The sequence below is a fragment of the Asparagus officinalis genome, chromosome 6 (genome assembly GCF_001876935.1).
Source record: "Asparagus officinalis chromosome 6, Aspof.V1, whole genome shotgun sequence".
In the NCBI taxonomy this organism is placed as follows: domain Eukaryota; kingdom Viridiplantae; phylum Streptophyta; class Magnoliopsida; order Asparagales; family Asparagaceae; genus Asparagus; species Asparagus officinalis.
In genome coordinates this window covers 28,897,097-28,917,723 of record NC_033799.1, presented here as the reverse complement: position 1 = coordinate 28,917,723, position 20,627 = coordinate 28,897,097, and the positions used below count along the sequence as shown (strand labels likewise).

Sequence of the window (20,627 nt, the reverse complement as noted above, 5' to 3'; positions counted from 1 at the left end):
TAATTGGCATTAAATCGGATTAGATTAGCATAAGACCCTAATCACCCCCCCTCTAGGGTCTAACAAAATCATCCCAACTTTGCATGGAATCAAGGAAATTCTCCCGGAACTCAACACTTTACTCCCGCTTCGACCCAACATTTTTCTAGGGGAAACACTGTTCCGTTCAATTCTCATTCACAATTTCAACAACCCAATCTGCCGTATCAAAATCAGTCTCCTCTTCATCAAGATGTAATTCAGACTCCTCACAATCCAGATCAGGATAAACGTCTCAATGTCTTGGAAAAGAGTTTAGAAACCATAATTAAGGTCTCTACTCAAACCACGAATATGTTGACTCAAACGTCTAGCACGCTGAATTCCTTCATGCAATCAACCGGACAAATGCTCAACTCCAACACTCAAGCTATAGCTAGATTAGAATCCCAACTTGGTCAACTAGCTAGTGCCGTGAGTGAAAGAGAGAAAGAAAAATTTCCAAGTCAACCCGTGGTCAACCCTAAGAACACAGGATGCAGTTCATCCTATGAAGCCCAAGTGAATGCAATCCATTCACTTCGGTCAGGTAGACAGGTCGATAATCAAGTGAGAACTCCTCTAAGTCAAACTCTTGATCCTGTACAAATTCCTTCTCTTTCTCCTTCTGATGAATCTGTTCAACAATCACTCCCTTCAGATGACCAAGAACCTGAACCCGAGCCTGAGCCTGCTTTTGATAGATTTAGACCGGTTGCTCCCTTCCCAGATAGACTCAGGTCTAGGAAACACTCTCTTCAGGAGGAGAAGATCCTAGAAACATTCAAGCAGGTTAAGGTCAACATTCCTCTCTTATATGTAATTGAACAAATTCCATCTTATGCTAAATTTTTAAAAGAATTGTGCACTAAGAAGAGGAGAATAAATGTTCCAAAGAAAGTCTTTTTAGCCGCCAATATCAGTGAAATGCTGTCAAATCCCATACCTTTGAAACGTAAAGATCCAGGTTCCCCCATCATTTCATGTATCATTGGTAATACTCACATTGATAAGGCGCTTTTAGACTTAGGGGCCAGTGTCAATTTGCTTCCATATTCAGTCTATCAGCAATTGGGTCTAGGTGTACTGAACCCAACCAAATGCACCTTACAGTTGGCTGATAGATCTGTCAAGGTCCCTATGGGTGAGTTAGAGGATGTTCTGATTAAGGTTGGAGATTTTATTTTTCCAGTAGATTTTGTAGTCTTGGAAACACAGCCTGTTTCCAATCCCAAAGGACAGACACCTGTCATCTTAGGACGACCGTTCTTAGCCACTTCTAATGCTCTCATCAACTGTAGAACTGGTCAAATGAAGCTGTCCTTTGGGAATTTGACTGCTGATCTCAACATTTTTAATCCAGGGGACCAACCAAATAATCAGCCTCTAGAAATAAACTACATTCAGGAAAGATCAGAAGAAGAAGAAGAAGAAGAGTGTGATTTAAGTTTTGAGGAAATTTTTGATGAAGAGTTAGAGTTTTTAGAAGAAGCAGATCAGGTCCTTGAGAATAATAAAACTGTGTTAAACATGTGCTGCGTTGAATTAAATTTTGAAGAACTCTTTCTTGATGAACTTAGATTCTTGGAGAATAATCAACAACCAAATTTTCAGAACTTCACAGAAGAATTGGTTGTTAGAAAACAAAGCTTCACAGTACAAGAGTCTAAGTTCATTCAGAAATGCAAAATGCATGACACCAATAATACCTACCTTACCTTGTTGCAAAAATTATTGAACACCCCGAAATGCTTAAAAATTCACATTATTGATTATATCATTCTGAATTTGTTTAAAATCCGGGGAAGAATTTTCAACAGTAAGGTAGCATTCAATGTAAAACAGGAACTCTTCATGTTGAATATTTCATTCTACATTGTTTATTTCGTTTATTTCAGAATAATAAAAAGAATTTATTCTTCTCTCATTTGAGAGTATCTTGTTCAGTTGTTAAAAAAAGAAAAAAAAAGAAAAAAAAGAAAAAAAATAGAAAAAAAAAAGAAAGAAAAAGAATAAAATTTTGATTTCATCCTCCTCAGACCAAAGATAATTACAGATTTTTATCAGCCGACCAAATGTAAGTGCTTCACTTCTTATCTGCTTTACTTTATACATCATAGAGCTTGCATTGAGGACAATGCAAAATTTAGGTGTGGGGGTGGGAATTAGTTATTTTTTCTCTTTATTTTACATTTTTATTTACATTTTTGTTTTTTCCCCTTTTTCTTTAAAAAAAATTATAAAAAAATATCGTCACTTGCCAAATTGATGGAGTTATGTAGTAATTGATTTATTAAGATCACCTTTTGTGATAACTCTAAATAAATTTCTTAAGAAATGATTTTCAAAGTAGTATACTTTATTTAAGCCTTAACTTGGATTTTTATTTAAAATAATGAAATTTTTGCATGCTTAACTTAGAGTTGAAAATAATTTTTTTCAAAGTGTCTTGATTTACATATTTTCAAAATATATATACAAAATAAAAAATTGCAAAAGAAGAGTGCGAAAAATGGGCACCAAAAAGAAAAAAAAAGAAAACTCTTTAATTCAAGGTGATTCTATCTTATTAAGCCTAAGCTGACCGAGTAATTAAGCCCAAGGAGTATTTTCATACTTAATTACCTAAGCCCATTTGGGTTGGGATCCATTGGCCCAAAACTCGTTAAATGGTCACTTAGAAAGCCCGTTAAAGTAGAAAAAAATCACCAAGGAAGAAAAAGTTAAAAAAATTTTAATTAAAAAAATAATAATAAATGTTTTATAGTTGTATATATGGTCTTGGAAAATATTTTAAATCAAGCAACTTAAAAATTATTTAAAACAAAGAGTTAGCATGTTCTTTTCAAAACTTTTAAATTAAATTTCTAAGTTTGGCTTGGTTTTGTATTGCTACAATGAGAAGATTTTCTTAAAAATATACCTTAGAGTTATATATTAAAATATTTTCTTGAGTGATAACTGGCTCCAATTAGATTATCTAAAAGTTATCAAGTGAATTTAGTTATTTACTGACTTCTTTAATTTGGCAAGTTGACCGAATTTTGTGGGTACATTCACTGCAAACCCTCACGAGACTACAACTCGTCCACTAGGGTAACCTAGGGGTTTAAAGGCTTGTTGTATGCGCTAAATACAACCGCGATTCCTGCGAAAGTGAGTTAGGATTTTCTTTTTATTTTTTATTCTTTGCTAGAGGACTAGCAAAAGTTTAGGTGTGGGGATATTTGATAATCATATTTTTATTACAATTTTATATCCTCATTATCTATTTTACATGAATAAATATACAATTAATAATTATTATTAGCTTAGTTTCCACATAATTGAATGAAAATATAAATAAATATTATTAAATGTAAAAACCCCTCAAAATCTCTCTTCTCTATTTTTTGTAGTTTTAGAAGCCCATGAAGCAAAAGCTTAAAAGAGGAAAATGATTGAAGCCCAAAGAGCATGAAGCCCATCAAGCAAGTGAAGAAAATGATCTGCAGCACATCATGTTACAATTGAAGCCAAAAGCCAAATGTCCCAAAACGTTATGGCAGCTCCTCCTCTTCAATTTCAAGTGAAATATTTGAGTTTCAAAAGCCCAAAAGAAGCCAACACAAGCTCCTCTTTATTCTAAAGTGAGCTTGAAGACCCAAAGCCCATAAAAAAAAATAATTACACTCATTTTATCTCAAGGACCGGACTTAGGACTGCAATGGACAGACTGGCTGCAGTTGGAATGGAGACCGGACTTGCTTTGCTTGCTGAGCTTCATTTTCGGTTTTGAAAATAAAATGGGAAATATCTCGACGAGACGAAGCTATCCGTGAAATCAGAATTTGGAAATAGTGGGCATCGATGTCGGCATCGATGTGGGCATCGATGCTGATATCGATACCTGCATCGATGCCTGTATCGATGCCAGATTACTGTAGCGCGCGTCAATGGCTGATTTTGCTTGTCTTGGGGCTCAAGTTTGATCCAATGGCTCTCATTCACTGATGTTTACTATAAATAGGGGTAGAGAGTGAGGGGTTAGAGGTGTGAAAATTTTTGTAACTCCTTTTGGAGAGGAGGGCTACTCTTAATAATGAAGGCCTTCCAAAATTATAACTTTTTGTTGCAATTAATAATAATAATTTTTTTACCACTTTAAATTTTTCTCTTCTTCTCTTTGTTGGATGATGAAGATGAAGATGAAGATGAAGAATTATTTGAAGGTTTGCATTTCTCTTTTATTTCTTTTTTATTGCTTATTAGTTTAGATTTATTTCTATACTTGTAGTTAGATTTTATTTTCTTGTAGTTTAGATTTATTGCTTATTAGTTTAGATTTATTTCTATGCTTATTAGTTTAGATTTATATTTCATGCTTATAGAGTAGATTTATTTTCTTACATTTAATTCTTGTAATTTTATTTTTTAGTTTAGATTTTGTAATTTATTTTGTAGTTTAGATTTTGTAATTTATTTTGTAGTTAGATTTTAATTTTTTACACTATTCACCTTGAGGCTAGAACCCTCTTGGGTTTAGTTTTTTTTCTTTTTGTTTATTTTTATTTTATTTGATTCGTCTTTAGGCTAGAACCCTCTAGGGAATCACCCTTTTCTAAGAAGTGGGTTCAATTTTAGATTATCCATATCTATAATTGAATCCACCATCTTTAATTTCTTGCATTTTCTTTTATTCTAGAATTTTGTTCTTCATTCTTGATTTTTTATTTGTTTCTTGATTTTATTTATTTTTCCTTCTCACCTTATTGATCATACTCATTCTTTTTCAAATCCACTCTCACTTACACTTTGCACCTATTTACACACCATTTTCACTCTCTCAATCACTTCACAATCACATTCACTCATCAATCTTATTTGTCACGCACACAACCTAAGAACCGATTTTATAATTTCTCCTACAAAACACCTTCCTCGTGGATCGATATCTTTATACTATAACTTGACACGGTTGTACACTTGCAACATTTTTGGTACATAATTATGCCGCATCACCATTTAAGAGAGTATTTGTGTGAGGGATCTGAGAGTTTGTGTGAGAGTTTATATTGTGTGATTGTAAATCCTAGTTGTATCTCTCCCTCTAATAGTAGATCTCCTCCTTGCTCTGTGGACGTAGGCTATTTTCCGAACCACGTAAAAGTTGTGTTCTTGCCATGATTTGTAATAGCTTGTAGGATCTCTCGACAAGTCAGTCCTAGAACTGATGAGAGGAAGAGCCGATATCTCACTTTGTTAAGATATTCGCTTCAGATTCTTGTTTCCTTGGTGAGACGAGAATTCTTACGATCTAATCTCTTGTTGTGCATCTTGCGCATCGGAGGTGCTGCCGAAATTTTCGCTATGCACAACAAGTGGTATCAGAGCTCCGGGTTGGATTTGGGGCTTGTTCGAAGGATTCGCTGAAGGATTCCTATTTGAAGAATTAGGTCGACAACATGGGAGAAACAAGCACATCGGGATCGTCTCTTTCGAAGGGGATACAGAGTCTGAGCATCAATAACACGAAGATTGATGTTCCGAAGTTCGACGGCAAGATTAATTTTGGATTGTGGAGGTGTCAGGTGATGGACGTCTTGGATGCACAGAATTTGGAGGAGACTCTTGAGTTACAAGAGAAACCCGCTGATATGGAGGACAAGGTTTGGAAGAAGATGAATAGTAGGGCTTGTGGAGTTATTCGGTTATGCTTGACGCCGGATCTTATTTATGACGTAATGAATGAGACGTCAGCGAAGAGAATATGGGAAACACTCAATGAGAAGTATTTGACGAAGAGCATTGGGAATCAGCTTCACTTGAAGAAGAGGTTTTACCAATTCAAGATGAAGATGGGAGTTTCCATTCGGGAGCATGTTAACAATTTCACGAAGCTAATTTCGGATATGGCTAATGTAGATATCATGGTTGAGGATGAAGACAAGGCGATGCTACTATTGTGTTCATTGCCGGAGGATGATTTTGGTACGTTTGTTCTCACTATGATAAATAGAAGAACTACGGTTAGCTACAAGGAGGTGACCTCAGCTTTGGCGAATTATGAGTTGAGAAAGAGTAATGACGAACCCTCCGAGAAGGCATCGGGAGATGCATTAGCAGTTCGAGGCCGTGGTCCAAACCGTCGTCCAGGTGATCACTCAAGATCGAAGTCAAGAGGTAGCCATAGAAATATTGGTAGGAACCAGTGTCGTTTTTGTAAAGAAGAAGGATATTGGAAGAACGACTGCCCAAAGTTGAAAGACAAAGCCGGGAAGAATAAAGGGAAAGCTGTACAAGCTTCGGAAGTGAATGTTGTCAAGGCTAGTGACGACAATTCGGATAGGGATTCTGCAGGCTATTCTTTCTCTGCATTATCGTCAATTTGTTACGCTGACTCTACGGAGTGGATGATGGATTTTGGTGCTACATATCATATTTGTCCTAGGAGGGATTGGTTCTCCAGCTTTGAAGAGTTGGAAAGAGGGGATGTCGTGCTCATGGGTAATAATCACGTATGCCCTATTGGTGATATTGGTACAGTACGGATCCGGATGTGTGACGAGGTGACTCAGGAGCTGAAGGAAGTGAGATTCGTTCCTCAATTGACGAAGAATATCATTTCACTTGGAACTTAGGAGGCAGCTGGCTATAAGGTGATCTTGGAGAATGCGACTCTGAAGGTCACAAAAGGGTCCATGGTGATGATGCGAGGTGTCAGGGAAAACAACCTTTACTACTTGAAGGGCAAGACAGTAACAGGGGGTCTGGCAGCTTCGATTACCACAGAGGAAGATACTACCAGCTTATGGCATATGAGATTGGGACACACTAGTGATAAGTTCCTGCAGGTATTGGCGAAGCAGGGGCTATTGAAGGGTACAAAGACCTGTAAGATGGAACTGTGTGAACATTGCATACTTGGGAAGAAGACAAAAGTAAAATTCGACACCGCTATTCACAATACCCAAGGTATATTGAACTACATTCACACAGATGTTTGGGGCCCTTCCAAGCACACATCACTTGGTAGGGCCAACTATTATCACTTTCATTGATGACTATTCCAGGAGGAATTGGGTATACCCGATGAAGCATAAACATCAGGTCCTGGATATTTTTGTGGAGTGGAAAAAGAAAATGGAGCTGCAGACATGTAGAAAGATAAAGACTCTACGTTCAGATAACTGTGAAGAGTTTAAGAGTGATCCGTTTCTGTAGTTTTACCGGGATCATGGCATTAGGCGATACTTCACAGTACGTGAGACACCGCAACAGAACGGGGTGGCTGAAAGGTTGAACCGTACCTTGCTGGAGAAGGTGTGATGTATGATGACACAGAGTAGATTGTCAAGATCCTTTTGGGCTGAAGCGTTGGTTTATGCGAGTCACCTCGTGAATAGGTTGCCATGCACTGCGATACAGGGGAAGACTCCGTTGGAGCGTTGGTCTGGTTCGGTAGCTAGTGACTATGAGTCGCTTTAGATATTTGGGTGTCCAGCTTATTACCATGTCAATGATGGTAAATTGAATCCGAGGGCGAGGAAAGCAGTCTTTGTGGGATTCAGAGATGGAGTTAAAGGCTTCAAGTTATGGGATCCACAGGACAAGAAGATAGTTATTAGCAGGGATGTCACATTTGACGAGGCGTACATGATGAAGCCTCAAGTTCCTCAGCTCGTAGCAGGTAGAGGATGATGTGACTCCACTCACTCCAGAGAGCATTGTATCCATCGAGGCTCCTACAGAGGTGACACTGGGAGGAGATGGGATGACAGCCGGGCATTTAGAGGATACAGTGGATATTGAGACTCAGGAACAGGGTCATGTTCAGGATTCTATTGTAGCTAATAGACTAAGAAGAAATATTCGTCGGCCAGCTAGATATGACGATGTCATGATTGCATATGCTTTATCAGTAGAAGTCGTTGATGACTTGGTTCCTTTTACATTCAAGGAAGCAGAGTCAATCTCTGATTCGAATAGGTGGAGGGAAGCTATGAAGGAAAAGATGCAGTCTCTTCATAAGAACGACACTTGGGAACTTGCAAAGCTACCGAAGGGTAAGAAGGCTATTGGATGCAAATGGGTGTATGCAAAGAAAGAGGGATCTTCTATTGGGGAAATTAGATTCAAAGCCAGATTGGTTGCCAAGGGATATGCACAGCTAGAGGGCATTGATTACAACGAGGTATTTTCACCTGTTGTGAAGCATTCGCCAATTTGTATTTTATTGGTATTGGTGACACAGCTAGATTTGGATTTGGTCCAGATGGATGTGAAAACAGCCTTTCTACATGGAGATTTAGAAGAGGATATTTACATGACACAACCTATGGGGTTCAAAGCTGCAGGAAAGGAAGAATTAGTATGCAAGCTGAAGAAGTCTCTTTACGGATTGAAGCAATCCCCGCGATAATGGTACAAAAGATTCGACGGCTTTATGATTGGCCGAGGGTACACGAGGAGCCCATATGACCCATGTGTTTACATGCACAAGCTACAGAATGGTGAGTATATCTATTTGATGTTATATGTTGACGATATGCTAATAGCTTTCAGGAATACTTCAGCTATTATAAAGTTGAAAAAGGAGTTGTTATCCGAATTTGAGATGAAGGATCTTGGAGAAGCAAAGAAGATATTAGGTATGGAGATCGAGAGAGACAGGAGATGAAGGATCTTGGAGAAGCAAAGAAGATATTAGGTATGGAGATCGAGAGAGACAGGGTGAAGGGGAGGTTGAAGTTGACACAGAGGAGTTACTTACAGAAGATGCTGAAGAAATTCAGTTATGATGGCAGTGCCAAGGCGGTGAGTACTCCATTAGCTCCCCACTTTAAGTTATCAGCTAAGATGTCACCTGTTTCAGTTAAGAACCGTGAATACATGTCCAAAGTTCCATATGCCAATGCTGTGGGTAGCTTGATGTATGTGATGGTGTGTACAATGCCAGATTTGTCACAGGCCGTGAGCATGGTATCTAGGTACATACACGACCCCGGGAAGGGTTATTGGGAGGCCGTGAAGTGGATTCTACAGTATATTAAAGGTACCGTGGATGTTGGTTTGGTGTTCGAGAAGAATGAGAAGAACGGGCATGATTGTATTAGTTACGTGGATTCTGATTATGCGGGGGATCTGGACAAGCGCCGGTCTACTAGCGGATATGTGTTTACACTAGCAGGAGTACCGGTATGTTAAAGATGCACACTTCAGTCTACAATGACTCTCTCCACTACGGAGGCAGAGTATATGGCGTTGACTGAAGCTGTGAAGGAGGCTTTGTGGTTGCAGGGATTATTGGAGAACTTGGGGATTGCACAGGAGACCCTTCGGGTATATTGTGATAGCATGTCAGCTATCTATTTGGCAAAGAACCAGGTTTATCATGCGCGCACGAAGCACATTGATATCAGATTTCATTTTGTTCGTGACGTTTTGGATGATGGAGACATCATATTGGAGAACCACACGAAGGACAACCCTGCAGATATGTTGACCAAAGTTATTTCAGGTGTCAAGTTTGGTCATTGTTTGGAACTTTTGAACATTCTTCGGTGTTGAGGCCTTTTGAGGCCATTGGATGAACTACGTGAGGCTTGATTCCTTGGGCAAGAGGATACGTAGGCAGCTTTTATGATGCAGCCGGTTTGGATTAGCTGATTTTGATGGGCGTGAGATTGTTTGGACTCTCGTTCGGGTTCTCGACTTGTTGTGGATTGAGTTCGTACTGGACACAACAAGTGGGACATTTGGATGCTTTGGTATCGGCTCAGTTTTGGAAAAACTTCACCGAGGTGGAGAATTGTGAACGTGGGGGCCACCCACGTGATTTTGTAAGCCTTCGTTTCCTTTCTGCGTGAGATTTTGGGCCGCTAATCTCATATAAATACCAACTATGTTTAGCCTAGGGTTAATAGCAAGGCAGGTGAATAATTCAAGGCGGCTGCAGAGGGTTTCGCGAAGGATGAAATTACAAAGAAAAAAAAGTCGGCTGACTTTTCTCTTGGCGGCGGACGAAACTGCAGAAGAAAAAACAAACTTGCTGTTTTTTAGTTTTTTGTGTATCCATTTAAGAGAGTATTTGTGTGAGGGATCTGAGAGTTTGTGTGAGGGTTTAGATTGTGTGATTGTAAACCCTAGTTGTATCTCTCCCTCTAATAGTAGATCTCCTTCTCCTTGCCCCGTAGACGTAGGCTATTTGCCGAACCACGTAAAAGTTATATTTTTGCCATGATTTGTAATAGCTTGTAGGATCCCTCGACAAGTCAGTCCTAGAACTGATGAGAGGAAGAGCCGATATCTCACTTTGTTGAGATATTCGCTTCAGATTCTTGTTTCCTTGGTGAGACGAGAATTCTTACGATCTAATCTCTTGTTGTGCACCTTGCACACCGGAGGTGCTGCCGAAATTTCTACTATGCACAACATGTTTTCCGTCTCTTGTATATAAGAAGTTCACTTTTCTTTTCTATTTATTGTTACTGTTACGTACCTGTAGTTAACTCTCGAGGGAGGAAACATTGTGCACCCATTATTTTGTAGTAAAATATTTTTTGAGTTAGGTCCCTTGTTTTTACTTTCAGAGGCCGTTTGGTTGGTTTCCTAAAAACCAAGAAAAGGAAATCGGTACAAGGAAACCAATAAAATAATAATTTTATCCGTTTTCATCCCTAAAACTCACCCACAACATCCAATAAAATAATATTTTTATCCTCCAACTCATCTTATTTCATTTCATTTCTTATCTTTAAAAAAAACCAAACGCAAGAAATGTGTCATATCATCCAACTCATCACATCTCATCTTATCTCATTTTTAAAAATCACACACATCATCCAATAATATTGTGATAACTCATCTCATCTCATTAAACCTTCCTTTCCATCCATTTCCTAAAAAAAACAAGAAATTGATTTCCTTAAGTATGTGTCACATCATCCAATAATATATATACCTCCAACTCATCTCATATAATCTATTTTCGTATTTTTAAAAATGAACCAAACACAAACAACCTCAAAACATCATCCAATAATATACCTCCAATTCATTTCCTTATTTTTTAACCAATCAAACAACCTCAAAACAAGTTTTTTAAAAATATCACTCACATCATCCAATAATAAGGTGACAACTCATCTCATCTCATCTCATATTCTATAGTTTTCTTCTTTTTTAAGCCAACCAAACAACATCAAAACAATTATTATAGGAAATAGGTTTCCTATTCTTTGATTTCCCAATTTTTTTTGCGAAACGAACAGCAATGGAAAAGTTTTCCACGTGAAAAATACCGGTGTCATGCGGATAATTTTCTTTAATCTTTTTTTAACTATTTGGCTTATTAACATATATTATTTACAAATGAAGGAAAACGATCTTTTAATGACTCCTTTTCCCCCAACCAGGGCCGTACCTAGGAATTTCGGGACCCAAGGCGAAATATTAGATGAGGCCTAAGTGATACAACTCATAATATATTTTATCTCATTCTTCTTACATTTTGAGCTGCAAAATTACTAATTAAAGTTTTATGTTCAATATTTTCTAACATATTATTTTCGATAGATTTTTGAGCTGCAAAATTACTAATTAAAGTTTTATGTTCAATATTTTCTAACATATTATTTTCGATAGATAATATTGCTAAACCATTCAATCTATCTTGTAACATGGTTGATCTTAAAAAAGATTTTAGTAATTTTAATTTTGAAAAATTTCTTTCAGCGGAAACAACTGTTACAGGTATAGTCAATATAGAGTGTTTGGCAACATAATAGAGTATAATTCATCATTATTGTCAAAAATGACCATAAAAAATTACTTGGTGGTGAGACGCCAAATGATATGCAAGAATTTATAAAATCATAAACAATATATTGGTCTCTTACTTTGTCAAACTATTAAATAATATAGTTAGACTATTTGTTTTCTTTTATTTTTGTTCCACTTATAATACTAGAACATTTTCTCATTGCTTTTGTACATAAACTTCTCAATACCGTGTATGGACAAGATCTCTTTAATCTCTCTATATTTATAATTTGTCACGACGTTAGAACCCTTGATCAACAACTTCACCAAATCCTAACCACACATCCAATTTCTCATGGGCCTCGGCCTCACCTTCACTCACGCAAAATTAGGGCGGAGGTGGGGCCCACATGAAATCCGCGCATATCTCTCAAGCTGACATGAAGAGTCACATGTCGCCTCGTTCCCATTCCAAACTCGCAACAACCTGCCGCCACAGCTTCCATCTTAACCTCTCGAGCTAGATCCCACCGCCAACCCTCTACTAACTCCACCGCTGCGAATCCAACGTCTGCATGCTCCATCCTCTGTCCAGTGAGAGCTTGATCAACCACCAAGCTGAGCTCTCCCGACTGGGCCCTACCCAGGATGAGGCCCAAGGCAGAGGCCTTGACTGCCTAAGGACAGGGCCGACCCTGCCCCTAACTATTTTGTGCTAGATGCTCAAAGTTCAGGGAGTTTTTTAAAATTAATTTACGTGAATACGGACAACAACAATAATGATAACTATATGATGGGTTTTAGGGTAGGTCCCTACTTAATCGGTAATTACTGATATTTTAGTTCAACCACTACTACAAAACAGGCCAGTCCCAACGGTTCTAACCATTAGGGAAGACAATGACCCCAACGGTCAAAACCGTTGGGCCAAAAAAAACACCCGTTAGGACAAATTGCATTGAGGCAAAGTGAGCCCCAATGATTGTTTTATCAGCATCAACGATTACATCTGTTGGTGCTAATAATTTTTTAATTTTAATTTTAAAAATATAAAAACCAGCACCAATGATTGAAAACAAAGCCTTACCTCCTCAGTCAAATGTCAAATGGTAAAAATCTTTTGAAATTTGTCAATTGGTTTGGCCCTATGAATCCACCTGGCCAAGTCTAGCAACAGCCACGAGTGGGTTCACCCGCCATGAAATGTGTCCCTACAAGGGCACTGTAGGAACACATGTCCCTGCCATAGCGTGAGTGAGGCACACTCACGACTGTGGCTAGCAGTCCTCGTATCCACCATATCGTACTTACTCTATGATGTATCTTCAAGTAACCCCGAAATACCCCCGCCTTCGTTGATAATTATTCTTTAAAATTTCTAAAACTCTCTCTTTTTGGTAAAAGTTAAATGTTGGGGTTGGGCTAAATCATGATTAGCAAATTCACGCTCCTATCCAGGAGAAATCAGACACATGCTTGTGCGGTGCTCTGACTATCGCGAAATATAGAAGAAATTATAGTATCACTCGTCTCCAAATTTTCATCTTGGGGATCAGCGAATCCGAATTCTTTGTCGGTTCTTAGACGAAATCAGATGATGATAAGAATGTTTTTTGCAACTTTTAATAATTTTTTTTTTGAACTTGTGGTAGATCGAAGCAAATCCTAATGTGTTTTGAGATGAAACTAAACCATCCCTGCTTTCCTCAGATGCTTCTCTTTCTTTTGCCCTGTCTCAATCTAATTGATACCATAATCTCCAGGTATTAGTCACAACCTCATTCAATCTCCAAATCCAGTTACATTACGACTCAGATACCTACCCAAAGCCTAAATAAAATCCACAAAAATGGAACCTATAGAATGTTAGAAAAATGATTGATGTTTAGACCGAAATAAGCGCAAAAATATTAGTTTTAAACAGTTAATCAAAATTTGATAATGTCGGACTAATATTATAATTCTGAAATAAAATTAATTTAAAAAAAATAAATCAAGTTTAGAAATACGGTCTGATGATCAAAGCGTGCACTAAGCACTGTCCCAAGAATCTAATTGCCCCCTCTCGTACAGGGCTTTGTGGCAATGGATCTTGGAGATACGACGACCCTCGGTCAGGCGACCTCCTTCTCGCCTAAGCAATTTTTTGTATAAAATGTCAAAGCTAATTTTTCTATGTGATGTATTATAGCCGAACCATTTTGTGACAATAATGATACTTGTAAAGACAAAGAATCACCACAAGATTAAGGTGTATTATTTACTTGATATATTTATGGGTCATGGCTTCTTGAGAGAACATTTCTCACAATTGGTTGCTTTTGTTTGGAGAGTGATGCGTCAATTGTTTTGTTTTGTTTTGTTTTCTTTTTTTTTTGGCCATTTGGATGTTGCAATAATTCATAGAGTAGCACTACCTTTGTTTAGCGTATGGGGTGAATACTAGTTACATTATAACTCAAAAAAAAAAAAAAAAAAAACCCTAATTAAAATCCACAAAAATGAAACCTACAAAGTATCTACAATTTTCAAGCTAACATTCTAACCGGCTGTGAGTGGTATATATCCACTTATTCTATAAGTTGCGATTTTGTCAACCAATAAAAGCTCTTATATACGACTAAAAAAATTAATACAGGTCTGGGCATTTCTTTGAATCCAACTAGGCCATGGGCCTGACTCAAGCCCAATTTGTACCAGAACCCTTTGAGATCTACGCGTATCGCCCTCAAATTCAACAAAGCACCAGCCGTCGGAACAAGAAAACAAACAAAAATCAAGTTCGTTCGCTTTCGAGTCAAAGATAATAACCAATTACTCAAAAAATCAAAACAAAGTAGTCGCTCGTATTTGTTTTGCTCTGGAGCACCCCGACGTTGAAATCTCGATCTTAATTACCTTTAACCCCACGCGCTCTCAAATGTGGAAGTATTGTTATGCCATCACCTCACACCTAACTAAACTCAAATCATTATATAATGACGTAGAGAGAGCATTTCTTTCCTCTTCGTGCTTTTTCTCACTTTTTTTGACTGCAACGGAGAGAATGGGGAATTGGGACTCGAGCTCTCTTCTTCTGCTGTTGGTAGCTGCAGCTTTTTGCGGTGTTAATGGAGCAGAGGAGGAGTATATCTCTGCTGTTGGGGATCCGGGGATGAAGAGAGATGGGCTGAGAGTTGCTCTTGAGGCCTGGAACTTCTGCAATGAGGTGGGCCATGAGGTTCCGGGGATGGGAAGCCCAAGAGTTGCTGATTGCTTTGATGTTGAGCGGATCCCCGATCCTTCAGGTTTGATTTCATTCTGTTGAGTTTGATATTGTTTCAGTATTAGAAGAATTGGGTATTGATCAATTTGAGTTTTTTGAGGAGAGGAAATTCTTCTTTTAATCTTTATGTTCTTTTTTCTTTCCATCTTTGCTCGTTCTGTAGTTTTTGTTTTTTTATTGGACTTGGTATTTAAAATTAATCAAGTTTATGAGGACACAATGAGATTAGGTATTCGGTGAAGTTTTTTCTTTGGAGTGTAACTTGTAAGATTGTGTTGTTTATCTCATTTTGAAGATGACATCAATTTAAGTATTAGGAAAATTGGGTGTTGATCATTTTTGTACTTTGGAGCAGAGGAAATTTTCTCCTGCCGCAAGTATCACATTCCTTTTTCTTTCCATTTTTGACATTTGTTCAGTTAAGGTACTTTCTTTTTATTTGTCCTTTTTTTTAAATATTTTGGGGTTGGTGTCTGAAAATGTTTGTGCAGATTGTTTTCCTTTTTTTTTTTACACGAATAAATTTGTGATGGTTTTAGCATGATAGAATAGTATGGTGAATTGCATTTGTGATACTAGAGTAGATCTTAGCATTATCTTCATGAAAGTAGGTATCTGGTAAAGTTTTTATTTATTGAGGTGTTTTCTCCGTGGTTATTTTACTTCTTAAAGTTTGCAGCCTCTGTTTCTTAGAACACTGCAGATGAATTCTTAGCTAACTTAACTGCAAATGTTTGGACAAACTTAAAGAATTGGTGACATCTACTTTTGTTTTATTTTTTTTGCAATTTAGTTTATCCCTGCAACAAACGTGTTGAAATTAGTCTTTCTTATCGTCGAAGCAGTAAAGCTAAGACTAGTTCTTTTATTTTGAAATTGAATATTTTTGCAAAGAAGAAATTTTTAAAACAGCCTCAAACCATGTTTTAATTTTCAAAACCGACCCACTTTTTTTTTTTGCCAAAATCGACCCACTTTTTGCCACGTAAGCTTAATCCTTTTCCTAAACAGTCGGGGTTGACAACCCCGACTATTTGTCAACCCCGACTGTTTAGAAGGTTGTTAAACCCCAATTAGAAGCCTTAAACCCGATTTTTTATGTCCTAAATAGTCGGAGTTGGCAACCCCGACTAATTAGAAAATGAGATTAAACTGACGTGGCAAAAAGTGAGTCGATTTTGGTAAAAAAAAAAAGTGGGTCGGTTTTGAAAATTAAAACATGGTTTGAGGCTGTTTTTAAAATTTCTTCCTTTTTGCAAAACGTAACTATCATCCTGGCAATAATTGGTTGGGTAAAGTCTTGTCAAAATCAAACTTTCTGTTTCAGAAACATAACCTATAACCTACATTCCGTGTTTCTAAAATTTTCAAAGTTAGATAAAGTTGCTTACCTATTAACATTCTTTGCTTGTACTGGTATTTATCTTAGCCAGGCTAATGCTCAACATTAAAAATACTCATCCATATGAAAATGCTAATTAATTTTAGAATAAGTTTTAAGAAGAACAAAAATTGGGTTACTTGTCAATTTACACGAGTATTTCCTAGCACTTTGATGTCACTGACTGACGACATACTTGCAGATAAAGGTGAAGATGAAGATGACGATGACATATGCGATGCAAATTACAAGATTATCCACAGAGTAAGAGAAGTGGATAACAAGCTAGGTACCAACGATCCTCTAAGTGCAGACACCTACGCAGTTCAGAAGGAGTTGTATTTAGGCCAAAAATGTGAAGTTACAGATGATGATCCTAAACATCCATGGCAATTTTGGATGATCATGCTCAAGAATGGGAACATGGACACCTCAGCGGGTCTCTGCCCGAAGGATGGCAAGAAAGTGGGCCCCTTTCCACCGGAATCAAGATTCCCGTGCTTCTCTCCGGGGCATTGCATGAATCAACCTTTGATATATCATAACTACACTGATATTGAGGATGATTCAACGATGAGGGGGGGTTTTTATGGAACTTGGGATCTAGATGCTGATTTGTCGAAGGGTTTGAACAATGTCTCGTATTATTCGGTAACTTGGGAGAAGGAGGTTGGTGAAGGTGGATGGAAGTTTCATCATGTGCTCAAGACTTCTCATAGGTATCCGTGGCTTATGTTGTATTTGAGGTCAGATGCTACAAAGGGATTATCTGGAGGGTATCATTATCCTACAAGGGGGATGTCGAAGATCGTAAGATATATCCATCTTTTTCTTTACAATTTTTATCTTTACTTATTTATTTATCTTATTTCTGCAATTTCTGTGACATAAATTTCAGCATTACTGAATTTTCTCTAGAACTTGGAAAGACGAGAACTTTGCCTAGATGACATACTCAAGCCATTTCTTTTGTTTAATTACAATTGCAATCTTGTAGCTATGATAAGCTTCCCTTTTTCAATGTTCAACTATGATCATATTCTTTTCATCCTCTCCTCTTTATATGAACCAGACTGTAAGGTATAAGATTATGATTATGATCACTGTTGAATTTTCACTTTATTGGAGCTTCACTTTTGTCCTCACATTTACTGAATTTTCTCTTTGAAAGCTTCTCTTGATTTAGTGCCAGAAACAGAACAACTAGAGAGTGAGATTTATGCTTCTAGGGCGCCCCTCTAGAGGTTAATATGATATTTTCCTCCTTTTTTCTATTCTAGGTTTATATACGAAGTAAAACACTTTCCCAATCTAGGGGAAGATTATAAATCACAAAGTCACAATGTACCCTAAACTATAGACAAATTCTTCAATTTAGTACCAGGACTTCCAGTCAAGAAAACACCCTGTCGACAACTGGTTTATTCATGATATATAGCATAACACCTTCAGCAAGTATTAACCATTAATTCACAATATATCATAAACTTCTCACAACTTAAGTCTTTTTGTAACACTTGTGGATTATTATCTCACAATGATATGCTCCAACTTTTATTTATTTCTGGTGCCGTCCTCATAGTTGTTACCGTCTGAGCAATTTCGTCTTTTGAAACTATTTTCAAATGATTTTTGTTTATTTCCAAACTAATCAACCTTATCCATTCTCAAACTTTAGTACAAAATTTTTTTTAATGAAAGAGGTTCCTAATTTCTCCTTTTCCTCTTATTCCATGCTGATAGGCATCATTAATAGTGACATCAATGCTAGTGCTACATTGTTTACTTGTTGTCTTTGAAAATATAAGCTAATTTTTTCCCCTATTTTGAAATATATCTAGAATTCCAAATCATGAACCTTATCATGTTTAAAATTTAGTGACGACTACTTACTAAAAAAATTTGATATATGCACAGATTCCACAATCTCCCAACTTCAAAGTTCGACTAACCCTAGACATAAAAAAGGGGGGAGGCCCAAAAAGCCAATTCTACCTAATGGACATGGGCAGCTGCTGGAAAAACAACGGTTCACCCTGCGACGGGGATGTAACCTCCGACGTCACCCGATATAGCGAAATGATCATAAACCCAGAAACGGAATCTTGGTGCAGCCCTTCAAAGCTCGATGGCTGCCCACCCTTCCACACTTTCGCCAATGGGACCCGAGTGCATCGAAATGATACTAGAAACTACCCTTATGGTGCGTATCATATGCATTGCTTCCCGGGGAATGCGCAGTATGCTGAGGAGCCGTTCAATATTTGTGATCAGTATAGTAATCCTCAGCCTCAGGAAATTCTTCAGATATTGCCTCATCCTGTTTGGGGGGAGTATGGGTATCCGACGAAGAAGGGTGAAGGGTGGGTTGGAGATGCGAGGACTTGGGAGCTTGATGTTGGTGGGATGTCGCACAATCTCTATTTCTATCAGGTAATTTTCTTTATGATATGTTAAATTAGGATCAGATGTTGGCGGGATGTCGCACAAATGAAGCTGATCTAGCTTGATAGTAGTATCATGTGACACCATTTTGCTCAAGAAAGAGGATACAACCACTTAAAAACTCATCCCTCTCTACAAAAACTCAACCACTGATGATCCCCCCAAAAAAAAAAACACAGGATCACTCATTCACATGTTCCCACCCAACCCAGTCCCACTCAATAAGCAATCTTGCACCAGTGCACTGCAAGTTTGTACCCCTGCGATCACTTTTTCAGCGAGAGCCATTTTAGGTTGGACACTTGACAATTAATTTATTCATCAAGTTAACTTACGTAGAAAACGAAACATCTCCTATCTAGACTATGCGATTTCTAACATCTTGCCTCACGAACATGATCATATCCATTTGAAAACTAAGTGTGATGATCACTACTGGAGTAATTTGAAGTAGTATTTCTTTGAAGCATGTAGAGATTACATGTCCTTATACTAGTCAATTTTAATGGAATCATAGGTGCAAAAGCACATAGGGAACAATTTGATTATCAAAAATAAATCTATAGTCAAGAAAGAATGAAAAGAATAATTTCGGGATTAAGTATGATTGTTTGAGATGATTCAATAACTAAAAAGAACATGCTGTTCACTTTTTTATTAAATATGTTGTTAAATAAAATAACTATAATAAAGGTAATTTTTTTGATATATATTGAAAAAATTGCATTTAGCTAATAGTGTTATTAATGATGTGATTATAAACTTTTTTCAAAATAAAATATGGAAATTTGATGGAATTTTTTTTCTTTTAGTTATTACTTATGTAATGACATCACTTCCTAGAAATCCTAGATCCCGTTGCTTGACAAAAACACAATAGTTACTTTATCATAATACAGATAAAACAACCAAAAGTTTTCAAACTAGATGATATTGGATTATGTAGCACATGAAGAATTATACATAACTATAATTATATTTGCAGTTCCCAAGAGAACGTAAAAGTTGTAACTGTTGTGCTTGTAGTTGCGAAAATGTATTTTTTTAGAAATGACTTGTAACCAAATTGATAATATATTTGTTCGACGCAGGATCCTGGCACGGCTCCAACGAAGAGAAGTTGGCCTTCCCTCGACGTTGGCACGGAGATTTATATTAGCAACGTGGATGAAGTGGCTGAATGGACAGTCAGCGATTTCGACATCTTAATCCCAAAGGTTAAACCTGGATATATTTAAACTACACCTATAGAGAGATGAGATTCATTTCCAGAAGCTGAATTCTTTTTTTTTTTTTCACCTTTAAGGCCAATCAAGATAGGAACTAATCTTTCTGTAGAAAATATCAGGCTTCGGCATAATCAGCTCATTTATGCCTCTCCTTGGTCAAGAAATGTTATTTATCAAGTTTTTCCGCCTTTTTTCTAGTGCCTTATTTTTATATAATTACTGCCAACGAAATGTTTTTAGGCATCTCTCAAATTACACAATACATTAGCATACATCATTTTATTGACAAGATCATAAACAATCTTGGCGCTAGGATTCCTCAAAAGAGCAAAGAGAGATATCATACACAAAAGATATACATACAAGTGCAAACTTATTGATGTAGGATGCATAACATACAAATTCATGAATGAGCTGGATCATTACGAGCTAAACGCCGATACATACGCATAATTGACTTGTCTACAAAATAGACAACCATATCTCTAAATCCGAAAGGCAGATTGTGACATATTATACGCGTAGGTTGTCTATCTCGAACAGACGG

The 20,627-nt window shown here is 37.3% G+C and overlaps 1 protein-coding gene across 1 annotated transcript; it reads left to right on the top strand.

The window, feature by feature from the left end:
• Positions 14,702-20,277, top strand: LOC109845574. The gene is made up of 4 exons (XM_020414841.1): positions 14,702-15,047; positions 16,609-17,216; positions 18,324-18,839; positions 19,943-20,277. Exons 1-4 carry the CDS (start codon positions 14,807-14,809, stop codon positions 20,087-20,089), a joined length of 1,512 nt encoding a protein of 503 aa, XP_020270430.1. The 5' UTR covers positions 14,702-14,806; the 3' UTR covers positions 20,090-20,277.